The 20,736-nt window shown below is 40.3% G+C and overlaps 1 protein-coding gene across 2 annotated transcripts; it reads left to right on the top strand.

Moving 5' to 3' along the window:
• The first annotated feature begins 305 nt into the window (after positions 1 to 305).
• fbxo18 (F-box DNA helicase 1) lies at positions 306 to 18,556 on the top strand. Of its 2 annotated transcripts, none has more exons than XM_080421000.1 (22): positions 306 to 342; positions 1,160 to 1,214; positions 2,196 to 2,366; positions 2,795 to 3,522; positions 4,891 to 5,039; positions 5,609 to 5,738; positions 5,942 to 6,126; positions 6,671 to 6,745; positions 7,303 to 7,391; positions 7,964 to 8,132; positions 8,969 to 9,182; positions 9,935 to 10,022; positions 10,491 to 10,586; positions 10,920 to 11,056; positions 11,270 to 11,369; positions 11,526 to 11,692; positions 12,461 to 12,524; positions 12,619 to 12,813; positions 14,989 to 15,114; positions 16,093 to 16,199; positions 17,397 to 17,531; positions 18,271 to 18,556. In XM_080421000.1, exons 2-22 carry the CDS (start codon positions 1,196 to 1,198, stop codon positions 18,430 to 18,432), a joined length of 3,306 nt encoding a protein of 1,101 aa, XP_080277126.1. In that variant the 5' UTR covers positions 306 to 342; positions 1,160 to 1,195; the 3' UTR covers positions 18,433 to 18,556. The 2 variants fall into 2 exon arrangements, with proteins under 2 accessions (XP_080277126.1, XP_080277125.1); XM_080420999.1 differs by having other exon boundaries at positions 316 to 400; positions 1,164 to 1,214.
• Positions 18,557 to 20,736: the final 2,180 nt, after the last annotated feature.

The raw sequence follows: 20,736 nt of genomic DNA, 5'->3' as shown, positions 1-20,736 counted from the left end.
TTTTTCAACCATAATTAAAATAAAAAACATTGGAAACAAGCCCACATGAGCAACTACACTTTAAAAATAAGCCCAAATAAGCAATTGCACTTAAGAAACAAGCCCACAATTAACGCAACCCGCCGTAACCGCCAAATATTTACAAGCAACTTCACAGAAAAACAAGCCCAAAGTCGCTTATAATAAGCGGACATGGCAACACTGGTTGAAAACTAAAAACACGCGCGTCCGGCTCAGGAAGGAAAAGGCGGGACATGTTCCAATCGAACCAATCAAAACACCGAACGAGTTCCTCACACATCCGGTATCCGCTTGGCCACGGCCAGAAGAAGAATTCGAAAGGTAAACACATTATTTAAAGGATCGATGCAAAGTTGCAAACCATTAACAGGGCAGGCAAGTAAATGTTTCTCAAATACCATTTTAGGAAAAAGAGACGTTAAATACTGACTTCGTGAGGGTTACCATTAACGTATTGGCTAACGGAATGCTGTCAGCCTTATTTTTAACTCTGTGTTGTTAGCACTGGGCTCAATACTTGGTGCTTGTTTTCATGCATTCAAACGTGTTTTACTCCAAACTCCTCACTCTCACATTCCAGTGATGGAAAAAGTACTCAAATGTTTTACTTAAGTAAAAGTATCAATACTGCAATGTAGAGGTACTCTGTTAGAAGTAAAAGTCTGGTGTTCAAAATTTACTTGAGTAAAAGTACAAAAGTATTGGTAGCAAAATGTACTGGAAGTACCAAAAGTGAAAGTACTAAAATGTTTGTAAATAGCAGATCTACAAGATCACAATGTCGCGATGCAACGCGTTGTGAGCTTGTAGATCGGCTATTTTCAAATAGCCTAGGTATAAAATAGGGCTGAAGTGGTTAATGTATGTTTTATAATGTAATAATTTATATCTGCAAAGTAACGTTTTATACTTGTAAAAGTATAATACTTGCCTCTGAGATGTAGTGGAGTAGAAGTAAAAGTACTGAATATTGGAACTAGTCCAGTAAAGTAAAAATACCTCAACATTATACTTAAGTACAGTACTTGAGTAAATGTACTTAGTTACTTTTACACCACTGCTTTCTCACATACAGACAGTAAATACATACTCAACAAAGCCAGCACATATAAGTGAGATTTTGTTTCATTGTGTGTAGACAGACAGATGATATCGAGACAGTGGTGATGTAAGGATGGAACTCGCTGTTAAAGGTAAGCTGAATTTTAACGTTCATGGCAAGCATGTTTACTTGACCATTTATGCTTTGTTGACTGGAGTGGAGAGACTCACATGGCTTCGGCCAACTGGCGTGTGTGCGTGCATGCATGCGTGCGTGTGTGGGTGTGTGTGTGTGTGTGTGTGAGAGAGATGGGGGTATCAAAGAGAGAAGTAGCCCTAGAATGTCTGTGATCTTACATACATTTCAAGTATTCCAAATACACAGTCATAGATAGCTCTCGGCGCCCCACTGTGTAGTGCCGATCTATATCTCCACTTTTTCACGAGCTGCACACGGACGACTTTCTGTACTGGGCGAGGGGCCAGGAAATAGGAATGATTGCAGGACTGAATATACGTAACTTCCATTAGGACGCACAAATGTTTGGGACACACAATTGACAGGTGCTTGTGATTGGTGCGGGGTAATGAATCACATCACCTGCCAATTGTGTGTCCCAAACATTTGTGCGTCCTAAAGGAAGTTACGTATATTCAGTCCTGCAATCATTCCTGGCCCCTCGCCCAGTACAGAAAGTCGTCTGTGTGCAGCTCGTGAAAAAGTGGAGATATTTGACTAAACACACGTTTTCTGGCAGAACTTTCACATGGATATGAAACTAGAGGACAAAATATGACTCCAAGTCTTAGGAATTAATTATTGGGTGAGTACAGACGGAGTTTAGAGCACTTTTATGGCCGCGCAGATCGGCACTACACAGTGGGGCGCCGAGAGCTATCTATGACTGTGTATTTGGAATACTTGAAATGTATGTAAGATCACAGACATTCTAGGGCTAAGAGAGAAGATGATTTGTACCAGATTTAGCTACTGACCCCCGGGGTCAGTAGCTAAATCTGGTACAAATCATCTTTTCTATAAAATAGATAAATAAACAATTAATGAATGAAAGCTGATTCTGTTCATCAATGAATGAAAATGATCCACCTTTTCGGCATCCTCTGTTTTTCAGCAAAGGCCAAGAGAAGACACCTCAGTGCCGAGGAGTGTGGCCGTTTGGGGAGAAGTTCAGAGGGCACCGATGCCCTCACCCAGCCCAATAATAACGTCAACCACAGGAGCCACAATTATGATCCCAACAGAGGACTCTATCCCAGGACACCCACAAAGAAACCGAAACTTGGTAATTGACTTGGAATACAATCTAATCACGTCAGAGAAAGCTAAATCTGAATGTTTTATGACATGATACTAGCAGTAGCTTCAACAATTTGGCATAAGCTATTGAGTTATTTGTTGTCCCTGTCCCCCCCCGACACTTTTCTTAACTATAACCACCCAATGCCCCCGTAGGAATGAATGAACCATTGTAAAGCGCTTTGAGCACATGGAAAAGCGCTATAAAAATGCAATTCATTAGCATTATTATTATAACCACATCAAACCCATTCCTAGACGAGTATACGTATCTCAAATTGATTAATAAAACCGCATCAAGCACCATTTAATTGGTCTGGGGAACAGTCCATCATTCTTTGGTTCCTCCCATCCTGGGATCTAGCACTGAGCATATTTAAAGATTTCTCCCTGCTTTTTCCTTACTGCTGTCAGGGAGTCCAGACAAGGGACAAAAGGGCATTGCCGACTTCTTTTCCGTGACAAGAGTAGTTCGTTCCAGCCCGAATAAATCCACCCAGCAGTTGACATCCTCACCAGGACTTGCTAGAGAGCTCACTCCTAAAAAAGGGCCAGAGGAGGAGGAGGAGGAGGAGGAGGATGATGACGACGATGACGTGAGTCTCCTGGCCACACCATTAAAGCAGCAGCAGGACATATTTTCTCTGACCTCAGCTGTCAGTTTCAGCCCCCGAAACGCCACCCAGCAGTGCACGTCCTCACAGTCACGAGGACTCGACAGAGAAGTCACTCCTCAAAAAAAGCCAACGGTGGACGAGGAGGAGGAAGATGACGATGATGATGATATTAGTCTCCTAGTCGCTGCAATGAAGCAGGAAGAGGAAACCGACTACTTGGAGGGGATAACGGCAGAAATGTGGGACAATGATGATCAGTTTGACGACGATGGTGTCTTGACTTGGAGCCAAGAAAATGGCAGCCAGGTAGACGAAGAACTGACACAAATTGATGTGGAGGCTCTCCCTGACGCCCACTTTGGGCTCCTGGGCAGCAGCAGACACCTGGTGGAGCCCCAGGGCTGTGCGGACGATCTGCCGGTGGAAGTTCTGAGGAAGGTTCTGAGCCTCCTCCCTGCCCAGGAGCTGTACCGCCACGCCGTTCTGGTCTGCCACCGCTGGAAAGACGTCATCCAGGACCCCAAGGTAAGTGACACTAGTTAAGATTGACTTTCATGTTTTTCCATCATGGCCGTTTCTTATTTCTTTTAACTCTTATATATATATTTTTTTTATCTTTGTTTCTTGTTGTTTTTAAACACACTGGCTGCGAACAGTGTGCGTCAAAACAGTTAGCCCCTTAACCCATTTAGACCGGGAGGCGGGAACCCCTATATGTATATGTAACTGTACCTTTCAATCCGGGAACCTTTTGGGGTAGTTGTTTCTACTCTGCATGTACAATATATAGCAACATATGTTTTTCCCCTTTTCTTTTGTGAATAAATAGTTTTTCAGAAAACTTAGATCAGGATTTAGAAGAGGTTTTTAGAATCGGCCACAGGTCTCAATAGGTTAACCCTTTCAGACCGAGAACGCATCTGTGTCATTTTAAGATTTCTTTGGGCTATTCAAAAATAGCAGATATACAAGCTCATAGCGCGGTAGATCGATAGATCTGCTATTTATTTTTTTAAATCGTGAAAATGTGTGCAAATCTTTGAATAGCTGTTTTTCCGTAGTGAACATTTTTAACTCTTATAACTTTTGGGGGGTCCCTGGAACAACATATTTTGAGATGGGGGTTTGAAAGGGTAATTGTCTATGTACAACCCTCAGTGGTGTTCTCCCTGCAGCACATGGTAGCGCAACGCTTCCTGTTGGCGCTATGGGTGGCCTTTAAGACCCCCATTAGCCCCATAAACACTGAGGTTAAGATAACTGGTGTGAGACGAGGTTTGAACGAAAGCAATGGAGCATCTCTTGTCCAGTCAGAGGAAGTGTATGTGTGAAATGAATGTAAACAAGTTGTGCTCTGTGAGCGTCCTTAAGACCTTAAAGGAGTAGTTCACCCAAGAAATTACTTATTTTCTGTCAATTACACACCACATGAAGCCTTGAGTTCATGGAGATTTTTTTTAGTTTTTGTCGCATTCCTTAGCCAATAATTTGATGACCAGCGGAAACTCAATTGAGTCTCCTTCTGACCAGCAATAAAAAAACAATAAAATCACCATGAATTCAAGGTTTCATGGGGTTTGTAATTGACAGAAAATAAGTAATTTTTGGGGTGAACTACTCCTTTTAACCCTGACCTCTGATTTTCTATATTATTTTCTATATAATAAATACGTGTTTTTATCAGTATCATCCGAGCAACCCGTTCCCTACAATTCTCCAGACCCAGTGAGATCGATTGCTTGCTGAGGTGTAGAGCCTCACCTACACTGCCCCGGGAATGATGCGGCCCCTGTGTCTGGATTTTCCATAGCATAGGGTTTACTTTAGCTCAGGCCATAGAAAAGTGAGAAAACCCTTAATATGTCTTTGTGTGTTGTGTCCCATCATGTGCAGTTTGTTCCCCTGAAGAAGCGGTACTACCGGTACCTCATGGGAGAAAAAAGTGCCATGTCCACAGTCAGGACGATCCTTGGAGAGAGTTGCATTCTTCTCGAAACGAATGACAGAAAACAACAGTGTCAGAGCGTCTGTCAACTGGTCAGGTAATTCTCTATTGTCTTGTAATTATGGAGACACACTAGTATGTGTTGGAGAAAGAAGTCTTGGCAATGTACACATCAAAATGTCTTGAGTTTGCCTACTTTGTGGCCATCTTCACCCCCTCAACTGTCACAGTCTGACATCAGCCACCATTGCCTTGGTGGTTGGTGCATTGCTCTCAGACACGTACAGTGAAATGAAAACAGCAGAGTGAACAGTATTGGACATGGGTGTACAAGTCCGGTATCATCTTAAAGCAGCACTATGTAACCTTTTTAAGAACTTAACGTTTTAGCATATTGTGTCCCACAAAATTAAAAAGTTACATGTTTTAAGCAATAACAATCATCCTTCCATACATTTATAGAGTCCGGGGGGTCCCTGCTAGGGGCTTGACTGTATAACTATGTATAGGGGATACGATGAGTTTCATCCTGGGCTGGCATTAGCCAAAAACACCTAGATATCAGTTAACAACTCAAAAACATGTTTTAGTGATTGCAACTCCTTTAAGAAGTCATTATGTTTGTGTGTGTGTGTATTTATTGATTTATATGTATGCACTCATCAGCTTGATGGCTCAACACCAGCCTGGTGAGAGGGTGAGGCCTGACGATGTTCAGCAGTGTGTAAAGAGGCATCGTCTGTTTCCCCAAGCTGAGGCCTGCATCACATCCAGATTTCCAGATATCCCCCAAAATGTGAGCATCAATCCATAGCATTGAGGCTAATTCATCGTTGCACAACCCTTTCGCTCCACAAAATTGACATATTTTCACTCAGTCAAAAAGGGCATGCGACAAAGTATACATTTTGTCTTCCATCTTTCCCTCACATGCTGTGTGTATACATAGTTTTAAATGTTAACTTTTACTAAATAAAAAAATGTCTTTTCAATGTTTAGGGTCCTAATAGGGCCTATGCAGCAATGGCTTTGATTTTGGTGTTGAGTGAAACGGTGAAGGACGTGCAGGCACTGGTGTGTCACCTCCAGGGCACCATGACCCACAGTGCCATAACAGAGTTCCTGAGTGAGATGGCCACGTTTCTGCTTGCCATGGATAGGAACAATATCTGGATCAGTAACAGGTGAGACATACAGTGTACATCTAGGGATGATTCTGGATTGTGATGGTGCGATTTTACAGTGAGAGAAATAATCATAATTTTCACGATTATCATGCATAAATCTATTATGGATGTATGAAATCACATGAGCATTTGTAATTTAGAGGTTTTATTATATTTTCCAAAATGTATTTGTTTCCAAACATGAATAATACTGAAGCCAAATAATACATAGCAAATGATAAACAAAAATGATGTCTCTTTCTCTTTGGATAATAATTGCTACAAAATGCTACATCTTTAAACATCTATGTAGGCTGTAGAACCTCTGTCTGCAAGGCTCCTCAACTGAATTATAAAAAATGTTTTCAGTTCTACATTTAGTTTTTGGACCTGAGTAGAGTATTGCTTTTAAATCGTGTTCAACAGTAAAAATCGGTTAATAGCCTCTCCCTATGTACTATAGAGGGAAAGCACGGCTAAAATGATAAATGAATGAATAATATAATAATATATTAAAATTATTTCACATCCCCACCCTTACTCTTTCCCATGTCTTCTCCAGGTTGCACTACAATATTTATTATGTACTTCACCTGATGGAGAATGCGCCCACTCCAATCTACACCAATCACAAAGGGTGAGGTTGCAAAGGCATTGATATACAGGGCTTTTGTTAATTTGATTTGGAAGGTTTATGGATTGCACAACAAACCTTTTTTGAATAAAAGGTTATAGTTATTGGCCTCGCTAAACGCCATATTGCCTAGAATGAATCATCCTGGCTGTGCACATTTAGTGTCGTCTAGTTTTTTCAATAGATGTGGAGAGATTACTGTATGTGTAACTGTAAATTCTGGCCTTGGGCTGGCACTAGAGGGAAGGCATTATGGTAATCAAATCCTCTGGCGTTCATGAAGGTGGCGGTGCACAGCAGATTTCATGGCAATCTGACAAGTCTGTTTCAAGATGCGCTGTGATGGACCGACCGACATGGCTATCTTGAGCCCCGCTCAAGATAAACATGTCACAAATGTGTCCACATCTTTCATTAATCCTATATTCAAGATCAGATATTGTACTATTGTTTTGTATAATTGATTTTTGTTTGTGTTGTTTTGTATAATAGATTTTTGTTTGTGTTGTTTTGTATAATAGATTTTTGCTTGTGGTGTTGTGCGTGTTTCCTGCCATTAGGCCCCAACTTCCCGTGACCCATGAGCAACATCAGATCCTAAGCCATGACATCGGGAACGACCACGTGGTCAAGATCATGGCCTTTGCAGGTACAGGCACCATGTCCGCCTCCTAATGCGATGCCATGTGTCATACTTCATTCATGAACTATGTCAGTTTGAACAAAGTTTTGGTGCAACATGTTTACATCTACATACAATCCGTCAATTTGTAGTTATATCACCTCCGTTTCCGAGTCCCTTAATGCGACTGCAGACTCAATCCCCATTGTCTGCGGCAGTCTGAAAAATCACCTCTTCAGACTACAAATGTGTAGTTTGTTGACTAGTGTTCATGCCACGTTGTTCTGGAAAAGAGCATCGTCTAAATGTCTAAAATTTATATTTACAGTTAGTTATCAGATTAGCATTATATAACTCATATTTGTACATTTTCAGCTCCACTACACTATTATTTTATTTCTATCAATATATGAAGAGACTTAATTATTTGCCGTATCTTTTAGCGTGAGTGAGCCACAATGCACAATGGACATCTTACATCACAAATGGTTCAATCCTGTATGATGAAAAAACCTCTCGGTGATATTTATGAAGTATGTTCTGAAAAGAGCATGAACCTAGAGGTCCGACTGACGGGACGGTATATTGATGTGTTTCAGGTACCGGGAAGACCACCACCCTGGTGAGGTATGCCGAACAAAGGCCACACCTGAAGTTCCTCTACGTGGCCTTCAACAAGTCAGTGGCCGAAGAGGCACAGCGTCGTTTCCCCAGCAACGTGGCCTGCAGGACTATCCACTCCATGGCCTTCGGTGCTGTGGGCAAAATGTCAGTCCCCAGTTCCATCCCTTTCCCTATTGTATCTTTCTCTAACCATTAACTCTTTAACTGCCAAAAACGGGAATTCCCGTCCGATGGCTCTATGGCTATCATGGCCAATGACGGAAAGACGAAAAAAAAAAAAAAAATTAAATTGAAAAAAATATTATTATTATTTTTTGGGTTTTTTTTTTGTTTGTTATCTCAAAGGAACTAGGAGATAACGCTATCCAAAAAATTGCTGCTACATTCACTTCAATGTTAAAAAAAAAAAGGAGGAAAAATGCACCTTTTTCCTGGCACTGGGACGACACAGTCTGAAATAAGTGTGGCAGTGAAAGAGTTAAGACCTGAAACTGATTCTACAAATGTCTTTTTATGAAAAACCTACAGTATATTTCTATGTCAGTGGTTCTCAATCTTTTTCATGTCAAGGACCCCCAAAATTATGTGTATTTGGCCGCGGACCCCATCTCAAAATATTTAGTTCCAGGGACCCCCAGAAGCACAGATTTAGTTACAAATGTTGGCTTTAAAACAATATATTCAAAGATTTGCACACATTTTCACAAATAGCAGATCTACAAGCTCGCGCTATGAGTTTGTATATCTGCTATTTTTGAATAGCCAAAATATAAAAGGTTAATGTGGTTCAAATTATTGTGACTCTATATTAACACATTTTGCTGGGGACCCCCTGGAACCCCCCCAAGGACCCCTTTGGGTCCCCAGACCCCACTTTGAGAACCAATGTGCTAGTGAACATGCTCTGATCATTTGAAGTCGAGTGGTTGAAAAGTTGTTTTCCTGCCCCTAGTCATGTTGTCTCTGCTTCCCTACAACAGATACCAGAAGAAGCTGGGCTCTAACCTGAAGGCGTTGACCGTCAACTATTGCCTGCCTAAAGGCCGTGGTGGATTCATCAATGGCAAGGTTGTGGCTCAGACTATCAACGCTTACATGGCCTCAGCAGACAGACGTGTCAACGCCAGCCATGTCCCTCCCACCTGCAAAAACAACAAGGGAGTCATCGAAACCGTGGACGACCACAAAATTAGGGTGCTTACAAAGATGCACACGTTGCAAGAACATCCACAAATATATACATTACTCCCACAACAACACACCCCCCACACAACACATTCCCAAACGCATGCAGAGTCAAAAGTATGACATCCTGGTGGTAAACAACACTGGTTGTCCTGCTAGTGCACTTGTGAGTGCACACAAGTGTTGATTTTGACAGCAAATGTATTTATTTATTATACATTTTATTCTGTTTTAATCATCTTTCGTCTTTTGAAAAAAAAATTTTTTTCGTTTTAGTCATATTTTAGTCATCTGAAGTCTAGTTTTAGTCGACTAAATATCATAAGATTATAGTCTAAGACTAAAACTACAGTTGATTTAGTCGACTGAAATGTATCTTGGCGGTGCCTTGATGACGTCGTAATGGCTGATTTTACACTTGGTTGCATGGTGAAAATAGCCGATCTACAAGCTCACAGCGAGTCGCGCTGCGACGCGTTGTGAGCTTGTAGATCTGCTATTTTCAGAGCGCAACACCCGAGCGCAATCAAACATAAAATGACTTGTCTTTTAGTTCTACTGGATGTCTTCTCCACTAGTCCCTCACTAACATTTTTGTCTAGTTTTTATTTTATTTGTCATCGTAGCTTAGTTTTGATTTAGTTTTGATTTCGTTTTCGTCAGTGAAAAAAGGTAGTCGACGAACATTTTTCGTCATAGTTTTAGTCGACAAAATCAACACTGGTACACACAGGTAACGGTGAATTTCTGTGAAATTGCAGGGCTATGTGAAAGACGCGCAGAGGATCTGGGACAAAATGAGGAATCCCAGCGAAAAAAGTAAAGCCGGCTATAAAATGACTCATGACGGTAAGTCGGCAATACGAGCAGTGTTCATCGCTAGGCCTGTCGCAATTATTACATAATAGTCTAATCGCAATTATTTTTGCATAATCGTCATAATCGTTGCCGATCTAGAAGGTTACAACGCATCACTTTGTGACGTGTTGTAAGCTTGTAGATCAGCTATTTCTGTTATTTTTACATCTATAAAATTATTATACATGTCAATAATTTCTTTGTATATTTAAGTTATTTGTCAAATCTGCCCTGTGCAATTTTTTTATTGGGAAGCCTAAAAGGCAAACGGAAAAGATAGTTTTTATTCATATGTTCCCCAATGTTCAATGGCCAAACACACAATTAAATCGTTAATCGCAATCATTTGAGTGACAATTAATCGTAAACTTAAATCTGTAATCGTGACAGCCCTATTCATCGCTGGCAAATGAAAGAAAGAAAGGTTTGAAGGTTTTAACAGTGCTCTCTTTTCATCAGGTTATCTGAAGTGTTGGCAGCTGCAAAATCCGTGCCTCTCCGACTATATGTCCGTTGATGTCATTTTCATAGACGAGGCGCAGGACTGCACTCCAGGTATCATTACTGTACTGCTAACACACACTTGTACAGAAAGCTTGGCTCGCTATTACAATTTTTTCCTCACTTTTCTGCCTCACATGTTTTGTTGAAATATGAAAAAACTGAAACATCTCAAAATATTTTGTTCCAGAGATCCCCCGAAGCAAAGATTTTAGTTACAAAAATTACATCTATATATATTCAAAGATTTGCACAAACTTTCACGGTTTTTCAAAAATAGCTGATCTACAAGTTCATAGTATATGTGCTATTTTTTAATAGCCCAAAGCAATCTTAAAGTGACACACAGCTGCGTTCCCGGTCTAAATGGATTAATTTCCTTCCCAGCCATCTTGGACATCTTGCTGTCTCCGCCCTGCGGGAAGATACTGGTTGGAGATCCCCACCAGCAGATCTACACCTTCAGGGGGGCGGTCAACGCACTGCACATGGTGGAACACACTCACCTCTACTACCTGACACAGGTGAACACACACCACACACACACACACACACACCACAAAACATTCTCATGCTACATTGAATGGGCATTTCACTAAACATGGAGTTGATTTGAAATGGCCCTCTCACTCTGACTCCTAAACCATAAACTGACGTTAAAGTAAGGTGAAAACTAAAGTGAAACTGTCCTGTATTTACTCTATAATTAATCTCTAATTTGCTAATCCTCTTTCCAGAGTTTTAGGTTTGGTGCTGAAATTGCCTACGTAGCCGCTACCATTCTCAGAGTGTGCAAGAGAATCAAGAAGAAGATTCTAGTGGGAGGAAACCAGCCAGGTACTTGTTGCTATTTTTGGTTATTTTGTGTTAATGTTATTGAAAACCGCAAAACATTCTGACAGTTTTTCTATGTGCCTGTGTGCCTTGCTCGCACATGTCCTTGTGTGTGTGTGTGTGTTTGTTCCTCCCTGTGTGTTACCCGTCCACCCACAGGTAGGTTCTGTGACGAGAGCACATACCCACTTGCTGCGATGAATGGATCAGGAGGCGTGTCTGTGCAGGGGAAGACGGCTATTCTGTCCCGCACTAACGTCGGCATGTTCAGTGAAGCCGTGAAGCTCACCGATGCCAACCCCCGCTGCAGGATTCACTTTGTTGGAGTAAGAATCCTGCCCCATCCACATGAACACACATAGACACGCTCAATGGTTTGTCAGTGTTGATATCCCATATCAGCAGAAATGCTAAATTGAGTCCACATTTTATTTTACTTACATTATCAGCATTTCAATGTAAGTAAGTGTTGAGTTTTGGTCTCAAACAAAGGTAGAAACAATTGAAAACTACTTGCTGGATTGACAGGGAATTTGCTGTGCACTTTCACGCTCTTCAGAGGATGAACCATACTGATGTTGGTGATCCCATTGCCCATTTTCCTCTATTTCCACTTGCACACAATTTAAATTCAAAGGAGCTTTATTGGCATGAGAAAACATACGTTTACATTGCCAAAGCAAGTGTCAAAATGTAATAAAAACAGTTGAAAATGGGGAAAGTATATATTGCACCCAAGACAAAAATCTAATGGTGGATTGTCATGAGACTTGCTGAATGCATTCATGCTCCCTGGAAGATGAACCACTTGAGTGACCCTGACCCGACTGCAGGAAGAACCCTATTGACCCTTTTACATGAATTTATTTTAAAATGAATATAATACAACACCATTTCTATACACAAGAAACTCATGTAAATCCAGGTACAGACAATGAGAAGTATCTCAGATAACAGTAGACAGACAGACACACACACACACACACACTAATATTCTTATTTACTCCGATATCGCACTTGTAAATTGTTCTGGATTAGATCGTCAGCTAAATACCTTGATTGTAATGTGTTAATTGTAATTTCTTATCTCCCAGGGACGCATTGGAGAAAGCCTGAACACCATTCTGAATATATGGAACCTAATGCAGTCAAAACCAAGTGAGGCACACTCACTCACATTGCTTCATTTTATCACCAAATGAATGGTTTTGTGGTATTTATATTCCCCTTTATTCCCTTCCTCATTCTAAAGTCATTAAAGACCCCTTCATCAGCATCTTCCTCACCTCTAAAATGGGGGGGTTCCACGGCCTGAAGAAATACGCTGAGCAGACAGAGGACCTCGAGTTAGCGGCCAAAGTGACCGTGGTGGAAAAGTACACCAAACGCATCCCCGAACTGGTGGAACGCCTCAACAACTGTTTTGAGGGTGAAATGAGAAAAGCAGGTATGCATGCATGTGTTCCCAGGAAGCATACACATACTCCCAGTGTGTACACGGCACACTCTTAAGCCATTAAAGGGCAAGACCACTTTGGTAGAGGTTTGGGTTGTGTAAGTTACCTGACTTACCTCGCCATGCTGTAACTCCAAAGGTGGACAAGAAATCAAAAATAATTGCTTCATTGATTAGAAATTGATAATTCAAAATATGCTCCTCATTGACTTACATTGTAGGGTAGAACAGCTCTCAAAGTCACTCTTTTAGCCTATAAACGAACACAAACAAAGCTCATTCAGACCATATAGAACATCACCAAACCCAGTACTGTATAGTTTTTTTTTAAATAAAAATGTCAACTTCCTGTTGATTTTACTATTTGAAGATCCGGATCCGTGGATACAGTCCGGGTTTTTCTTAACATAAATAGCAAAATCAACAGGAAGTTAAAATTTTTATTAAAAACACAAACAGTTCTGGGTTTGGTGATGTTCTATATTGTCTGAATCAACTTTGGTTTGCATTTTATGTGCTAAAAGAGTGATTTTGAGTAAGTCAATGAGGAGCATATTTTGAATTATCAATTTCTAATCAATGGAGCAATTATTTTTGATTTCTTGTCCACCTTTGGAGTTGCACCATGGCAAGGCTTTAGCAGATATACAAGCTCATAGCACAGCACTCGGTGCCGCGCTATGAGCTTGTAGATCTGCTATTTTTGAAAAATCGTTTTGGTGAAAATCTTTGTATGTGTGTGTGTATATGTATATATATATATATATATATATATATATATATATATATATATATATATATATATATATATATATATATATATATATATATATATTAAAATAAAAATATTATTATTTTTAAAGCGAACACAGATATGCGTCCCCTGTCTTCATGGGTTAAAGGAGAATTTTGGACTAAAGTTTTATTACCTTTTCTATGATATCTTAGGATGAATGGTACAGTAGAAAAATGTCATAACTCCACCCCTGGTCCGCCACAGCTTAAAAGGTGAGCGGATAGGCCTTAGGTTAGATCACATATTTTAATAGCTATTAACACATTGGGTGCCAGCATTTTTTCATAACAACTTACGTTGGGTGCCAGCATTCTCCCCATTGACTGCGCTTTGCTGTTTAAAGCTCTAGACTCCACGAGGAGCAAATCCATGTAAAAAAAAACATCCATTCATGTTGCGCGATGACCCTGGCTACAGCCTGGAACGATAACATTTCACTCGCGAGTTACAATGGGGGGGGATCGCGCATCGCGCATGACCGGTTTTCCCCACCGGAAACAGATTCGGAGATATAGGTGTTTTAAAGAAGGAAATAGACAGGAAGTGGATGGCAGCCATGTTTTTGTTTTTCCGGTGATCTATCTGGCCTATCCTTCTCAAGATCACAATGGGTACTCCCAGAGCTGCTCTAGCCCCGCCCGTGTGGAGAAAAACGAAAAAAACAAAAAGACATATTTCACGGTCTGGACCGTGTTCGGCACCGGACCGCTACTCTGCGCAAACACGGTTCAGACCGTGTTTGGCACCCGATGTGTTAACACATTGGGTGCCAGCATTTTTTCATAACAACTTACGTTGGGTGCCAGCATTCTCCCCATTGACTGCGCTTTGCTGTTTAAAGCTCTAGACTCCACGAGGAGCAAATCCATGTAAAAAAAAACATCCATTCATGTTGCGCGATGACCCTGGCTACAGCCTGGAACGATAACATTTCACTCGCGAGTTACAATGGGGGGGGATCGCGCATCGCGCATGACCGGTTTTCCCCACCGGAAACAGATTCGGAGATATAGGTGTTTTAAAGAAGGAAATAGACAGGAAGTGGATGGCAGCCATGTTTTTGTTTTTCCGGTGATCTATCTGGCCTATCCTTCTCAAGATCACAATGGGTACTCCCAGAGCTGCTCTAGCCCCGCCCGTGTGGAGAAAAACGAAAAAAACAAAAAGACATATTTCACGGTCTGGACCGTGTTCGGCACCGGACCGCTACTCTGCGCAAACACGGTTCAGACCGTGTTTGGCACCCGATGTGTTAATAGCTACCTAAGATATCATAACATCATAGAAAAGGTAATAAAACTTTAGTCCAAAATTCTCCTTTAATGGGCTAAACACTCCCTCACTGGCACGTCACATTTCTCTCGTTGTAGACTTCATCCTGGGAACAGTCCACAAGGCCAAAGGTCTGGAGTTTGACACTGTGATCATCACTGATGACTTCGCCAAGGTTCCCTCTGCCAGACACAACCTTCCACGCTGGGCCGGCATCTCATGGAGTGGGTATTATGTCCATGTTTGTGTGTGTGTGTGTGTGTGTTTGTACTGCATGTCTGTGTTTTTGTGTGCATAATTCAGAGACTTCATCATAGACATTTGTAATACAGATGAAGTCATACATAAATTAATTGAGAGATCAATCAGGAGCTGATCTTAGCAGTTTCTCTGCTAATGACTCACCCATTCTTGAGAATAAAGCATAAAAAAACCTAATATGTAACTATATATAACTATAATGTATTGATAACATGTAAGAATGTACAAGTAATATAAATAAAATAAAATAAAACTGTTTTCTACAAAAACATAATTTAATCAGGCCTAAACAGGTTGTAGCTATATTCTAAGGTCCCCTGTCTCATTTCCCGGTTAAAAAAAAGGCGGGAAAGCTCTGGTAAGCTTTCTATTTTTTGCTAAATGCACTAAATAATATTACTATCTGGTGTGTCCCAACCGTAACATGTCAACTCCGTCAGTCCTTCTAAATTTAATTAAAAAAAAAGTGTAATTCTATTAGCATTAATAGAACCTAAGCAACTTTGAAAAATAAATTGTCAACTCACTACGACTTTTAAAATATATTTTCCCGGCATAATTGAAGAATATATATATTTTAAAAAAAAAGGTTTTGTCCCGATTCTCAAGAATGGGTGCTATTATTATGCATTTTGATTTCTTTCTTACCCTCATGTTGTCATGGTGTCCAGATTATTTCCATAGCTAATATTACTTGCATTTGTGCCTGCTGTCATGATTTTGTCCTTTCATTTTGGGGTTTTAATAAATATCCACCTGTGATTTTTGTTTTTGTTTCTCTCTCTCTCCCCTCACCCACAGAGTTTGTTTCCCATCTTTCTTTTTATCCTGTGATATTAAGCTTCAGTTCACACAGTGTTTAGTCTGTACAATCTAGTCAAAATTAAGCATTTTTCCAGTCCCTCAACTCCATCATCTTTACCCGGTTTGTTCCTCCATAGGTAAGATTGCAGTAGATGAGTGGAACCTACTGTATGTGGCAGTGACCCGTGCCAAGACTAACCTGATCGTCAGCAATAGCGTCGGTCATATCCTCACTCAGGCTGGGGTAGGTGTCCAACTCAGACCTCCACCACCCACACCCTATCTTTATGTGTTTTTCATGGCTTCAACCCTTGCATTTGTTTTCTTTTTCATTCCACCACATTATCGACATCAGGGCTAGAAATTTACCTTTTTCCGCCTTTTTATACAGTGTGTGTGTGTGTGTGTGTATACTGTATATATTATATATAAAATGTGTTTTTGCCCTACATTGAATTTAGATGTCACCAGACGTATCCTTAGGCAGAGATCTCAGATCGTCTATGCAATATCTATGCAAGACTAAATACAAGCTAACAAGTAAATTATTAATTTTACTTTATAATGTAACAGTGAAACAGTCAACCTTGAGTCCATTATGATAAATTATGCAATGTGTTTTATTAGTGACCTAATGGGAGTGGTGCATTTCAGATAAGATACTATATAAATGTATAGGCTCATTTAAAAGTTGATACGACATTGACGTGGATTGTTTTATGTAAGTATAACCTTTGAGTACACCAGCATGATACAGCACAGTACAGCTGTAAAAAAGAAGAAGAAAAAATTAACATTTTGTAAATGAAAATTGTTGTTGTGAAAGCAAGGACCTTATTGTGAAGTAGTCTGGCATATCTACCAAATTCATGCAGTTTTAACATAATTCAGCACCATGTGTTTCAATTCAATTGTACAATGTGTGGCCCTTCACTGTGACTCACTTTATCGAAGTCAGTACGGCCCTTTGGAAATACATGCTGCCCACCCCTGGGTTAACCCCTTGCATCCCCCCTTGCATCCCTAAGAGCGGTGTGACACTCTTTCATCTTGCCGTGACACTATGCATAGTGTGTGCTTCATCAACACCCACTGAGAATTCAGTGTTTGGAACAATACAGTAGTGTTTGCAACTGTTGGTCGCCCGACGGCAAGTTACTTCCCCATTCTTTTTGTTGTATCTCTCAGCACACCGAAACAAATTCCTGTACATCAACCCAATTGATACGTACTGTATGTATATTCTTCATTTACAACATAAGTCTAAGGGAGTGGCATAACGCACTCTCTCCATAGCTCTGGGCAAAGATCATTTATGAATTAAACCATTCCAATCACACCTACAACAGAGAAATGAGCACAAGCTCTTTCTCCACTTCCAAATCTCCACGGTCCCCCATCATCATACCTGACATGCCTTTGCCTTCCTTGTTTTCTCCAGGAGTATTTCCTCAAGGCAGAAATGATCAGCTCCGTGATGCAAGAGGACCAGCCTCTACCCTGCTCTGTCCGAGAATGTGAAAACTTTATCATGACCGATTCAGCTTTTGCCATGTGCAGACGGCCAATGAGATATGTAAGCACGCATACACATGCACACACACTCATGCCTTCAGTTTATCTTATAGTAGAGTGGGGTATGTCGTTTGTTTTTTGATCTGATACCGGTCTTAAAGTGGAATGAAACCCCAGGCTGATTTTGTAGTTTGTTTTCCATTTAAGGTTAAAAATTACAGCAGATGAAAAACATGGCGGACTAGTAAGCAACACAGCTGCACCAAACAAATTAATAATGACTGTGTTACATTTTCATAGGCGTGTCCAGAGCCAAGGACATGCCAATGTGCAGGCATCATAGACCGTACAGACGCACATAAAATCTAACGCACCCATTATTAATGTGATTTGCCGCAGCTGTGTTTCTTACACACAGATTTGCAATCAACCTTACATTACAACTTATTTTGTTTTGAAAAGCGAATTTGAGTACCTTTTTTTTTAAAAGGGCTATATAAATCGGATATTATTATTATAAACTGAATTTCCCCACTGTCGTATTAGTACTCTTATATGCAGTACATAGGTACTGCAGTAATCTTTGCCAGTGTTTCCCCTACCATTATGTTGGGGCTATGCCTGTTTTTACTAGATGGCTTGTTGGATTGTTTCATGACACGTTTTTTTTAATTATGCATTTTCTGGTTGAGAAACACTGCTTCAAAGGTCAAAAAGAAGTCTGAAAGTCGCCCAGATACTCATGTTTCAGATCTGCCTGAGGCAGACGACAATGTTAAAAGTCTTGTTTTTCCTACCAGACAGACCTTGTGGATGTTGGGGGCCCACTGTGTGAGAGGTGTGTGTGGCGACGCATCGGCTCTACTGCTTTCCTGCAGACGGAAAGGATATTCGAGCAGCCTGAGGCAGACGAGAACCCGGCGCTGCCGGCTGCCTATGCCAGGGTCTATAATGTACTGTAAATACGTTTGGATGTTTTGACTTTTAGAGGTATAATGTGTAACATTTCTGTAATGCCAATTGCTCCAATGGAGTATTTCAGTCCTGTGTTTGTTTTTATTTGAACTAAAAAAGAGTGAAAGCTGACTTGTTTTGTTTCATTTAGCCTCCTGTTAACCCTTTAAGACCCGGAACGCATCTGTGTCACTTTGTGATTTGAGCTAAATCGCATTATTTTACACTTTGGCTATTCTTGAAAAATGATGAAAATGTGTGCAAATCTTTGAATATATATATACTCTTTTAAAGCGAACATTTGTAACTCAAATCTTTGCTTCTGGGGGACCCTGGAACAAAATATTTTGAGATGGGGGGTCGGCGGCCAAATACATATCATGTTGGGGGTCCTTGACATGAAAAAGCCACTGATATAGAAACATAGTTTTTTTCAGAATACTGTTGGGATTTAGAAGACATTTGTAGAATCGGCTTCAGGTCTTAACTCTATAAACGCCATTGACTCGAAAACACGTCAATTACTACTTAATCCACCCACGCCATTGACGCGTTGAACTCGCGTTCATTGTTTAATCTCTGATCGCGCTATGCTGCTTAAAATTCAATGTTATTTTCGAGTTCCACTTACTTCACCCACATCTGCATCCGGTTTCATGACCTGGGTTCCGTTTCCGGTTTTTGATTCTTTTCCCCCGGTCATTTTCGTCCAGATTAGGTAAACAAACGTTTTTTCACACTGTATAACAAACGAACGGACAGGTTCTCTTCTATAATCTATGGTCTGGGTGACGATCAGTCATCGCCGTCGTGTATCGCATCGTAATTTTGTCCGATCGGACAATCTGGGACCACGTCACATCTGTTTTGATGTATTTCTCTCTTTGACACTGTGTGTGGAGTGCGAGCTGTCATGACAGCTGATCAAGCTGTCATGTGCTGCTCTCTAGTGGCGGATTTGTGCGCTGTCTTTAAAAAAAGCTCTCTGATAATATATTTTCATGAAAATTTACAAAATATAAAAATAAAAAACACGAAAATTGCTGGCACTGGGGAGTACTTTATGAAAATACTCTGGCAGTCAAAGAGTTAATGGGCTAGAGCTGCAGGTTGGTTTAGGTCTAGAACACAGGACAGTGAGTTGTGCTGCTAGTCTGCTACTGTACATGTTAAAGCATGTTGGTGACCGATGCACCACACATACATTATTTGCTCCCAGGGGGATATTTATATGGCCTATATGGCAATATGATCTTCAGGTTAGAGGGGCTGAAAGGTTCCTGGTTCAGTCCCATGAATCAACCTTCATATAACCCAACCTTCTGAGAACATGGTACACAATACACGTGACATCTATACGAGATCTCTTCAAAGTGTCAATTACATCAAAGATTCAAGTTGTTGATATTCTTTTGGTTATGTTTTTTGTTTGTTTTGTTAACACTATATTTCTGATAGTAACCATTGCTTTAGTGTTTGTTGGGCTCTCCCCATCTCTACAGCTCTTTAATAAACAGAATACATTTTCAGGTGGGACACCAATTTCATCAAATCAGGACTGACAACTCAGCTTAAAATGTATAGTGTTAAAAAATAATACAAAATATCAATTTCACCTCCTTTGAAGTAAAGCTGACATAATTGATGAGTGGGTAAACATAAATACAGATGCTTCTTTAGGTGCACTGCTTTGTGCACTGTCCTATCATGTCCTATCATGCTCTGGCATGTATACAGTTTAAAATACTGTCTCATAAGACCAAAATGTGGATCAAGATGGCAAGAGAAGTGACGACGAGAGAGAGTTTGTTATTGGCTAACAAAAACTGCTCAACTGGCTAGTGTTTCAATAGGAACGGTGATTAAAGTTGCATCTGCATTTCAATCTATGGAAAAGACATCAGTGTAAAGAGTTGACTAATTGAGTTTATTTCCAAGTTAAAATACAATAATATATATTTACAGTATGCATAATAAATCAGGATATTGCGAGAAAGTAGCATGGCTTATTTCCAATGCCTGTAGTCTGGCAGGGATATAAATTGAACACAGACTACACTTTATAAAAGGAAAAAAACGTAATGCATTCTCTGATACTTTAGTCAGGAGCCAATCTTTCTCATGTTTCTCACAACTACAACTACAACAACTACTCACAGTATAAACACATTTCATTTCATTTGGGATTTTTTGCCATTATCCCCTATCTGAGTAAAGAAATGTACAGGTACCTTAAATTGGACGGTTACATGCACCACAGTATCAAAGTCAAACTAAAATACCCATAATCCCTCAGCATTATTCACAGCTTT

The sequence above is a fragment of the Gymnoscopelus braueri genome, assembly GCF_963280865.1.
Source record: "Gymnoscopelus braueri genome assembly, chromosome: 23".
In the NCBI taxonomy this organism is placed as follows: Eukaryota; Metazoa; Chordata; class Actinopteri; order Myctophiformes; family Myctophidae; genus Gymnoscopelus; species Gymnoscopelus braueri.
Note: the sequence above shows the minus strand (reverse complement) of the source record. Positions and strands in the feature narration are given on the sequence as shown.

Bases quoted from the DNA above. Each gene is read 5' to 3' on its own strand.
- fbxo18 (XM_080421000.1), top strand. The intron at 6,127-6,670 runs GTGAGACATACA...TGTCTTCTCCAG, and splicing joins AATATCTGGATCAGTAACAG to GTTGCACTACAATATTTATT. The intron at 11,693-12,460 runs GTAAGAATCCTG...CTTATCTCCCAG, and splicing joins GCAGGATTCACTTTGTTGGA to GGACGCATTGGAGAAAGCCT.